Source organism: Nicotiana sylvestris, chromosome 4, assembly GCF_000393655.2.
Source record: "Nicotiana sylvestris chromosome 4, ASM39365v2, whole genome shotgun sequence".
Taxonomy (NCBI): domain Eukaryota; kingdom Viridiplantae; phylum Streptophyta; class Magnoliopsida; order Solanales; family Solanaceae; genus Nicotiana; species Nicotiana sylvestris.
This window is the reverse complement of record NC_091060.1, coordinates 143,991,571-144,002,999: the sequence shown is the minus strand read 5'-3', so window position 1 is coordinate 144,002,999 and position 11,429 is coordinate 143,991,571. Positions and strand designations below refer to the sequence as shown.

At 39.4% G+C, this 11,429-nt stretch overlaps 1 protein-coding gene across 1 annotated transcript; it reads right to left on the bottom strand.

Annotated features, from left to right (window-relative positions):
• Positions 1-5,428: 5,428 nt before the first annotated feature.
• On the bottom strand, positions 5,429-11,167 carry LOC138868147 (uncharacterized). Its single transcript, XM_070173658.1, has 6 exons — positions 11,148-11,167; positions 8,056-8,344; positions 7,545-7,944; positions 7,171-7,401; positions 6,609-6,883; positions 5,429-5,962 (listed from the first exon to the last, which is right to left on the bottom strand). The coding sequence occupies exons 1-6, from the start codon at positions 11,165-11,167 to the stop codon at positions 5,429-5,431; spliced, it is 1,749 nt and encodes a 582-aa protein (XP_070029759.1).
• Positions 11,168-11,429: the final 262 nt, after the last annotated feature.

Below are 11,429 nucleotides of genomic sequence, written 5' to 3'. Positions count from 1 at the left end.
TTTTGGGTTGACCAATGCCCCAGTAGTGTTCATGCATTTGATAAACAACATGTTTCGGCCTTATCTCGATTCGTTCATTATTGTATTCATTGATGATATTCTGGTGTACTCGCGTAGTCAGGAGAAGTACGCGGAGCATTTGAGAGTTGCATTGCAGCAGTTGAGGGAGGAGAAGCTTTATGCAAAGTTCTCCAAGTGTGAGTTTTAGCTCAGTTTAGTGGCTTTCTTGGGGCACGTGGTTTCCAACGAGGGTATTCAGGTTGATCCGAAGAAGATAAAGGCGGTTTAGAGTTGGCCCAAACCGTCCTCAGTCACAGAGATTCACAACTTTCTTGGTTTGGCTGGTTATTACCATCGGTTCGTTTAGGAATTTTCATCTATTGCAACACCCTTGACCAAATTGACTCAAAAAGGTGCTCCATTCAGGTGGCCGGATGAGTGTGAGGCGAGCTTTTAGAAGCTCAAGGTTTCTTTGACCACAACTCTAGTGTTACTTTTGCCATCAGCTTCAGGTTCATGTACAATGTATTGTGATGCTTCGAGAGTTGGTATTGGGTGTGTGTTAATGCAGGAGGGTAGAGTGATTGCTTATGCTTCTCGTTAGTTGAAGCCCTATGAAAAGAACTACCTATTCATGATTTGGAGTTGGCTGCCATTGTTCACACGTTAAAGATTTGGAGGCATTATCTCTATGGTGTGTCTTGTGAGGTGTATAGTGATCATTGTAGCCTCCAGCACTTGTTCAAGCAGAAGGATCTCAATTTGAGGCAACAGAGATGGTTGGAGCTGCTAAAGGACTATGATATCACTATCTTGTACCATCCGGGGAAGGCCAATGTAGTGGCCGATGCTTTGAGTAGGAAGGCGGTGAGTATGGGCAGTTTGGCATATATTCCTGTTGGGGAGAGACCTCTTGCAGTTGACATTCAGTCCTTGGCCAATCGGTTTGTGAGGTTGGATATTTCGGAGCCCAGTCGGGTCTTAGCTTGTGTGATTTCTCGGTCTTTCTTGTTTGATCGCATCAGAGAGCGCCAGTATGATGATCCTCATTTGCTTGTCCTCAAGGACAGAGTTCAGCACGACGATACCAGAGATGTGACTATTGGTGATTATGGGGTGTTGAGGATATAGGGCTGGATATGTGTGTCCAATGTAGACGGGCTTCGGGAGTTGATTCTGGAGGAGGCCCACAACTCGTGATATTCTATCCATTCGGGCGCCGCGAAGATGTATCAGGATTTAAGACAGCATTACTGGTGGAGAAGAATAAATAAGGATATTATGGGATTTGTAGCTCGGTGTCTCAATTGTCAGCAAGTGAAATATGAGCATCAGAGATCGGGTGGCTTGCTTCAACGGTTAGATATTCTAGAGTGGAAGTGGGAGCACATTACCTATGGATTTTGTAGTTTGACTCCCATGGACTTTGAGGAAGTTCGATGTTATTTGGGTGATTGTGGATCGGCTGACCAAGTCCGCGCACTTCATTCCTGTGTGTACTACCTATTCTTCAGAGCGGTTAGCAAAGATTTATATCCGAGAGATTGTTTGCTTGCATGGTGTCCCAGTTTCCATCATTTCAGATAGAGGTACTCAGTTTACTTCACAGTTTTGGAAGGCCGTGCAGCGAGAGTTGGGTACTCAGGTTGAGTTGAGCACAGCTTTTCACCCTCAGACGGACGAGCGGTCCGAGCGCACTATTCAGATATAGGAGGACATGTTGCGTGCTTGTGTCATTGATTTTGGGGGTTCATGGGATCAGTTCCTACCGCTCGCAGAGTTTGCATATAACAACAGTTATCAATCGAGTATTCAGATAGCTCCATATGAGGCTTTATATGGGAGACAGTGTAGATCTTCAGTAGGTTGGTTTGATCTGGGTGAGGCTAGACTTTTGGATAAAGACTTGGTACAGGATGCTTGGACAATGTGAAGGTGATTCAGGAGCGGCTTCGTACAGCGCAGTCAAGACAAAAGAGTTATGCTGACAGGAAGGTTCGAGATGAGTCTTATATGGTTGGGGAGAAGGTTCTACTGAAGGTTTCACCCATGAAGGGTGTTATGAGATTTGGGAAGAAGGGTAAATTGAGTCCTCGGTTCATTGGGCCTTTTGAGGTGCTTCGGAGGATTGGCGAGGTGGCTTATGAGCTTGCCTTGCCACCTAGCTTGTCGAGTGTGCATCCGGTATTTCATGCTTCTATGCTCGAAAGTATATTGGCGATCCATCTCATGTTTTGGATTTCAACACGGTTCAGTTAGACGGTGATTTGACTTATGATGTGGAGCCAATGACTATTTTGCAGCGACAGGTCTAAAAGATGAGATCAAAGGACATAGCTTCAGTGAAAGTGTAGTGGAGAGGTTGGCCCGTGGAGGAGGCTACCTGGAAGACCGACCAGGAGATGCGAAGCAGATATCCAAACCTATTTGAGGCTTCAGGTATGTTTCTTGACTCGTTCGAGGACGAATATTTTTTTAAGAGGGGGAGGATGTAACGACCCAGCCGGTCGTTTCATGAGTTACCGCTTTGTTTCCCCCATTTCTGCTTCTTTATATGTTGTTCAGTTGTATTTCATCATATCGTGTTGGTTGTTCTGTGTTTGGAGTGGTCATGGAGTGAAATGAGACACTTAGTCTCTTATTTGGAAGCTTTACTTGGAAAAGTCAACTAGAAGTTGACTTATGAGTAAATGATCTTGGAATTTGGTTTTTATGATTCGGATAGCTTCATTAGGTGATTTGGGACTTAGGAGTGTGTTCGGAATGTATTTTGGAGGTCCGTGGTAGATTTAGGCTTGAATTGGCAAAATTGAAAATTTGGCGTTTTTCGGTCGGCAGTGAAAATATTGATATTGGGGTCGGATTGGAATTCCGAAAATTGGAGTAGGTCCATCGTGTCATTTGTGGCGTGTGTGCAAAATTTCAGGTAATTCAGATAAGGTTTGAGAGGTTTTTGCATCGTTTGCGGAATTCGGAAGTTTGGAAATCCTTAGGCTTGAATCCGATGGTGATTTGATGTTTTGATGTTATTTTGAGTATTTCGAAGGTTGTAACAAGTTTAAATGATGTTATGGGATGTGTTGTCATGTTTGGTTAAGGTCCCGAGGGCCTCGGGTGAGTTTCTGGTGGTTAACGGATCAATTCTTGGCTTTAGAAGTTGGCAGAATTCTGGTATTTTGTTGTAGAGAATTCCTTCTTCGCGTTCGCGAAGGGTTAATGAGAGGGGCAGCCGAGTTGTTCTTCGCGTTAGTGATGTAGGTCCCGCGTTCGCGAAGGTGTATGAGTTTAAGGCACGTGTTCACGACCTAGGCCTCGCGTTTGCGTAGAGTGAATGGTCATGTGGAGTTCAGACAATTAAGCCTATGCGTTCGCGATGGGTGTTCCGCGTTCGCGTAGGGTCGAGTTGAGTGGTCTTCGGGTTTGCAAGTGGGACCTCGCGTTTGCGAAGAAGGGAATTCCGGTATGAGGAAGCTTGTGCTTCGCGAATGCGAGGGAGCTACCACATTCGCGAAGAAGAAAACACCTGGGCAAAATATTTAAGTTCAAAAACGAGGGTTTTGGTCCATAATTTCAAATTTCATTAGAGAGCTCGGGTGAAGGCAATTTTGGAGGGGATTTTCAGAGGATTGATTGGGGTAAATGTTCTTTACTCAAATTTGGTTAAATCATATGATTATGCCTTGTTTTTTATCATTTAATTTGGGAATTTGGGGTGAACATTGGGCAAAATGGTAGGAAATTTGGAGAGTTGATTTTGGGAATTTGGAGGGCCATTTGGTGTCGGATTTTGGTCAATTTGATATGGGTAGGCTCGTGAGCGAATGGGTTTTTCAGTTTTGTAATTTTTATCGGATTCCGAGACATGGGCCCCGGGGCCGGGTTTTAGCCAATTTCGGGATTTTTTGAGTTAATTTGATTATTTTCGCTTGAGATTTGTTCTTTTAGCGTATATTGATGATAATATACTGATTTTGGTTAGATTCAGAGCATTTAGAGGCCGAGTCGAGACGAAAAGGCATCGCGAGTTAGAGTTTGGATCGGTTTGAGGTAAGTAATGATTATAAATGTTGTCCTGTGGGTATGAAACCCCGGATTTTACATCGTTGTGCTACTTTGAGGTGACGCAGACGCTAGATGACGAGCATGGGGGCATGCACCGTTGGGGATTGTGACTTGGTCCGCCCCGTACGACTATGAAGTCGTGTATTTGATTGAAAACTATTTGATACTATTGTGTTTTGGAAAGTATTACTATGTTTTGGGCTGAATGTCATATTTGGGCCTCGTGCCAACTGTTTGGACCCTTAGGGGCTTTTTACTACTATTCCTCACTGTTTTGACTTAATATTTGTACTCAGCCATGCTGTATTTTACTGATTTCATAACTCAGCATTATTTACTCCATTTTGATATTATAAATGATATTTTTGGTCTGAGCACCCTATTTTACTATTAGCCTGAGTGGCTTGAGAGGTTTCTAACTGAGTAAGGCCGAGGGCCTATGTTGTGAGGATATCATGGGATCGGGCTACACGCCGCAACATGTTGTACTGATTTGTGATATATGAGAGGCCGAGGGCCTAATTTATTATGCCACGAGATGGCTTCTTATAGCGCTTGGGCTATAGGAGCCCCTCCGGAGTCTGAACACCCCCAGTGAGCGCAGGTACCTAGTGTGAGTGATGTGATGTTGCCTGAGGGGCTATTGTTGATTCATGTTGTTGCTCGAGGGGCTGATTACGAGTGATTGTGAGGTAGTTCGAGGGGCGATTTATGGTACATGTCTTACCCGATGGGCTAGTTAAGTTTCTATCATTTCCACTCACTATTTCATCATTTGTTTGAAACTATTAAAAGATATTTTTAAAAGAAAAGGTTTTACTGAAACTGAGTTTGTTTTACGAGATAATTGAGTTATGTACTGTTTTGGAAATATACTGTATTTGTTGTAGTGCTATGACGTGGAATTATCTGTTTTCTTACTGCTCAGCTTTCATTTACTTTTATTACTTACTGAGTTGGCATACTCACGTTACTCCATGCACCTTGTGTGCAGATCTAGGAGTTGCGGGTCGCGATAGTGAGTGTTGATCGTTCTTCTAGTAGGTCTTCGAAGTTGGCAAGGTAGTTGTGTGGCGTTCGCAGCCCTGCACTTCTCCTTCTTACCTTACTGAGATTGTTCTTAGTATTTTATTTCCAGACTATGATAGCTTTTCTTGTACTTAGACCGATCTTGTAGTTGCTCGTGACTTGTGATACCCCAACGTCGGGCTTGTGTTATTTTCTTCCGCATTGGTTATTTAGACTTATGTTATGAGATTATGTTAATTTAGTAGCTTAAAAATGACTTTTATGAAATACTGGTTGGATTTGAGGTTTGTTCGGCTGGCCTAGTTTCACGATAGGCGCCATCACGACTGGGTCGATTTTAAGGTCGTGACAATAAGTCAAATTCAGAATTGCAAGGTGGAAAGGCAGATTCAGAGTGCGGAGAAGAGGGTAAGTCAGGAGAAGGAGAAGAACCAGGAGAGGAGAGAGAGATATCCCCAGGCAGTGTAGAAGTAGGGGAAATACCAGGATTAGGAAAGGGATGAGTTGCTTCAGGTTGTATAGGAGAGAAACAATCATGAGATGAAGTAGAAAGTTGCTTATTTGTGTGATCAAAATAGGAAGAAAATGAAAAATTAGTCATAGTAGGAGAAACATAATCACATTTAAGAAAAGGGAATATATGCTCATGAAATACAACATCTCTAGAAACAAAACAGCTTTTATTTTTCAAGTCATATAACTTGTAGGCTTTCTTTCCAAAAGGATATCCTAAAAATACACAAGGAATAGCCCTAGGTTGTAGCTTATCTCTATGAGGTTTTGGGACAGTGGAATAGCACAAGCAACCAAAAGCTCTAAGATTGGAGTAGGTTGGGAGTTTGTTATACAGAACCTCATAAGGTCTTTTGTCCTTTAAAACACTAGAAGGAAATCTTTTAATCATGTTGCAGTTAAGATGCAATCTCCCCAGAATCTAACGGGGAGGCCAGATTGGAAAAGAAGGGCTCTGGCAATCTCCAAAAGATGTATGTGCTTCCTTTCCACAACTCCATTCTGTTGTGGATTATGAGGACAAGAAGTCTGATGTAAAATTTCTTTTTAAGAAAAGAATTTGGACCCCACAGTGCTAGATCCTAATTCTAGGGCATTATCACTCCTTACAGTTTGAACCTCCAATTGAAATTGGGTTTCAATCATGGCAATGAAGGCTTTTAGAAGATCAAAGGCATTGCTCTTGGCTCCCATCAGATGGGTTCAAGTGGCTCTTGAAAAGTCATCAACAATGGTTATAAAAAATCTAGACCCTGTATTTGTAGGTGAATGATAGGGTCCTCAGGTATCAATGTAAATTAATTGGAAGGGTTTGGTGGTTTGGATACTGCTATCAGGAAAGGGTAGTCTAGTTTGCCTGGCTAGAGGACATATGGGCAAGAAAGGGATTGTTTAGTAGACAGCAGTAGCCAAAGTTTAGGAATATGTTTCATTCTAGAAAAAGGAACATGCCCAAGTCTATAATGCCAAACCACATCTATTATATTTATGTAATTCAAATTTACATCAGTAGTCAGATGTCTCTCATCAGAATCAACAATATTTACACTTGTAATAGCTTTTACAATTTTATTTGTTTCAGATAAAGCACAGACAAAAGAAACAAAAGAAGAATTACCAATACAAAAGGAGATGGATGTGGCAATGTCAGAATCAACAGGAGGTAGGAGAAGCTTGTAGAGGTTGTAATCCAGTTTACTAAGAACCAAAGGCATCTTCAGAGAAGGGGCCTGTGTAGCACAAAGACTTCTAGTAAACAGAACAATTCCATTGTATTGATCTAGCAATTTATGAACAGATATGAGATTATATTGAAAAGAAGGAACATAAAGGACATGATGAATTGTAAAATTTGGAAATAAAGTCAAAGATCCTACTAAATGAACTTTCATTTATATCCATTAGAAAGGGAAACTAGACAAGGCACAGGTAGAGTTTGCAAGTCAAAAAGTAGGTCCTTATGTGAGGTCATATGGTCAGATGCTCCAGAATCTATAATCCAAACAAAACTATCTACTTGTGACAACATACATGACTTGAGCAAAATGCTTTCTGATAATAGCTTACCAGCAAAGTTAGCAGAAGCCATAAGAGAGGGAGTAGAGGAGGAATCATCAGAAACATGGGATTGCAACATCATCAGCTGGGAGAATTGATCTTGTGTGAGACCAGGAACCATTGAAACAATACCAGAATTAGAAGGTTTTACAGACTCAGAACCCATATTAGAAACCATACTAGCAAGAGGATCAGCAGAATTGACTTCAACATGAGCTGCAGTCTTTCTAATTCCAGACCCTTTTGTAAATTGAAATTAGGAGGATAACCATGCAGCTTGTAACACCTGTCAATAGTATGGCCTGGTTTCTTACAATACTGGCACACAGGTGACTTCTGAACATCAAAATTGACTTTGGAGGGAAAACCTTATTTGGACACACCAACATTGAAAGAAGCAGATGTGGGGAGAAACTGAGGAGAGGTAGAAATATGCCTCTGCTTCTCATTTGACAATAAGATACTGTAGACAGTGCTTACAGAAGAGAATGGCTTAATCATAAAGATGTTACTCCTAGTTTGCACATATATATCATTGAGTCCCATTAGAAACTGATACATTTTTTGGACATCATCATCCTTCTGATAATTAGCTTTAAAACCACAGTTGCTGCAAGACCTGACTCTACTAATTGACAAAGCATCAATTTCATCCCATAATTGCTTTATCTTATTGAAATAGGAGGCAATATCAATAGAACCTTGAGAGATGTGAGCTAATTCCTTTTTAAGCTCAAAAACTCTTGCAGCATCTGCCTGACCATATCTTTCCTCCAACTCAGTCTAAATATCTTTGGCAAGTTCAGAGTAATCAACACTGTGAGCAATGTCTTTGGACAAGGAGTTGGTTAACCACGAGATGACTAAATCATTACACCTCTGGCACTGTCTCGCCAAGGGAGAACTGTCAGGAGGTTTAATTGAGGATCCATTTATGAAATCCAATTTATTTCTAACAGATAAGGCTACAAGAATAGTTCGTCTCCAACTCCCATACCCAGTGCCATCAAAAGGCACAGGAACTAGTGAAGACCCCAACACGTCAGATGGATGTACATAGAGGGGATGACATGGGTGAGTATAGTCATCCTCATGAAATACAGAACGAGAAGATGTAGAGCAACCAGTAGGTAACTCAGATGGAGGACTATTGTCATTTTTACACACAATCAACAGAAAAAATCTACACATGTAGCAAAAGAGAAAGTGATCAGGGTTACCAGTTTCCTTCGCAACCGAAAGGAACAACGTACTTTTACAGAGAAATGAGGACGAAACCACGTCAAAACCCAAGCTGAAACATACCGGTGCAGAAAATCTCCAAACCCTAGGTTGAGAAATTTTCCCCTGAAATTCTGAATCACTTCGATAGGACAAGAGCACGAACAATCTCTACCAGAAGAACACACGAATTTAGGCGTTATCGCCAGAGAAAATCAACAGAAAGTTTCAAAAGAACATAGAGAACACAGATCGTCGCGGAAGAGCAAAACTCCGGCGAAAATGCTCGAGGGTAACATCGGTCGACTTGTAAACACCTGATCTAGCTAGATCTGAGCTCTGATACCATGTTAAAGCTTGAATTCGAAGTGAATCTGCGAAGGAATATCTAGGGTCAGAGAGAAACGAAGAGAGAGAAAAAGGAAGCTTCTTACTTCTGTTTCTTTGAATTATTCAACTCAAATGAAAATGTTCAATTACACATAGGCTATATGGGCCAAAGACTAAACCGATCGAAAGATTAAAATAAAACGAGTGCATAAATACAGCTTTAGGCTTCTGAGCCCAATACAAAAGAAAGTAAAGGAAAAGAAAAAGAAGCCCAACTAAGTAACATTTTCCTTATAATCCTTATATAACTTAACAGTATTTGCAGCCCGTAAGCAGCATGTCGAATGTTGAGATGCTACAGTAGGACTCAATGGAGTTTCTGAAGGAACAAGGGGGGGGGGTTGAAGCAACACGCATGATTCTTTGTGCTTAAAAATATGGGAGTTGGTCGTATCAGGGAAAAAGTGAAACTACACTGATTTTCTCAAGTTTCTAATTTTCAGAAGGCTTAAATACCTTGTCAGCAGGCATATGATCATAGACATTCACCTTGTCGGCCGTTGTAGAAGATTGCTATTTGTCGTACTGATGTATCTACTCAACCTGTTGTTCTGGAAGCACCAATAGAAAAGCCATCAATTTTTGAAGCTAGATAGAATGCAATTATCTGTTGGAGGAAATGCTAGTCATATAAGGCCCGTGCACTTATACATATGCAGAATCACAAGTTATCATATACTTTAATCAACCATTGAAGCTCGTCAAATACTGGTAATCCAAGATGCACATTACACGAGAGTAATCATGGAAATACTAAGATCAACAGTCCGATATTCAGAGGGCGGATCTAGGATTTTGGCAGAATAGGTGCACTATTAAGACGAGGTGGATCTAAAATATAAATTTTACGAGTTCAATCTTTAGTTCTTTCTATTGCGCACCCATTACGCAATAGTAATTTTCTTTAAAAATAATAATTTTCTTACATCTATATCTATTTTCCATTGAAAATATTGGGATCAGTTGAACCCATTGACTATATGCTACATCATACACGGTTACTAATTTTAAAATATACATTTTGTTTAATCATATAAGATTTTACAACGACAAAAGAATAAGAATTTTAATATGTGAAAATTTTGAAAGAATAAATCAAACAATTAAAGAAATAAAAAAGAAAAAGTACTTAATTACTATCCAAAAAGTGACACCAGGCACGCCCATCCCCAGTGGGCGTCTAGTTCTAGAAAAAAAAAAGGAAAAAAGCCAAGATTGACGTGAGATTTGAACTCACAATCTCACCTAGAGAGATACACCTAATAACTATCACATCATATAATCCTATGAGCTTGGGTGCACACACATACATTTAAATATTTTATAAAAAAAATATAGCATTACTATACATGATTTAGATAGGAGAGCATGTGTTCACGTGCCCCATGGAACCTCCCCTCCCCCCCTAGATACGCCCCTGGATATTCTAAACCTCGTCCTTTGTTGTTGTATCATATGAACAATTTCATACTATAAGTTTCAAAAGTTTTACAGTCACACAAATATATGGCTTATGTAAGACCACGATTTTTCAAAAGACTTCCTTTCTTTACTTAAATGTTGTGACAAGTCAAACCAAGATAATCTTTTTGAAACGGAGGAAGTATAGAAATATAAATTTATGTATATAATTATATAATCTATATAGTTATAGTACTGTATCTATCCTCCCGTGAGTGGTATAATTATCCTCCTAGATAAGTGGTACGATATAGTGATGGCTTATCCAATATCTGACTATAAACTGGAAAAGAATGGGCTACATAATCATTGAGCCTTTCACAAATTACTCACTCTTATATTCGTGTGTTTGATATAAAATCCATGATAATCCTAACCTGTTATTTATCCTCTTTAGATCCTAATCACATATGGTTTGTGTTTGTCCACATGTCTAAAAATTCTCACCAAAAGGCTTAGTTATTCTTTTTAACTATGCCCCGTCTATCAATTCAATTTTTCATATTATTATTGTATCCTAGTTCATCCTATTTTTACTTACAAACAATTGAAAGAGAATAATTCTGCTTTTGGAATAAATATGTGTACTGATCTGAAATATAATGTTTGTATTGTATAATGTCTTTTTCCTTTGTCAAAAGTACCAAAAATGGTCAAAAAATGCCTTTTTAATTAGTACCGATCATAAATGTCGTAAATAATTAAATGTCAAATTATAAACTATAAAGTCATAAATTTAAACAATATAAGATCCTTTAATATTAAATTATTAATAACAATAAGAGAGTTAAATATAATTTAATATGGTTAAGTCCAAAATACATTCCGTATAAATTGTACTACTAGGGAAAAAGCGGAGCTCCTTCTTGTTGTGCCCGATCCCCAAAACATTGAAAAGATAAGGGGGAACTTACCTAGTGAGAAGTCTTACCATGGGAGTTTATACCTCCATTGACAATCCCTCTTAAACAGTGGTGCCCAGTCACCAAAAAATTCTATTAATTCCGTTCAGCGAAAAATCTTCTAATTATCTTAAGATCTTTTATTGTAAGATATGCAAAATTAAAATAGAGATATAAATTGATTTTAAGCATGTAAATTCACAATTCTCTGCATGATCAAGTTTCTAATTATAAGTTAGAGTAAAAATAATTAATAAAAAAACAATGCAAGTAATTAAGATAAAGACTATTTAA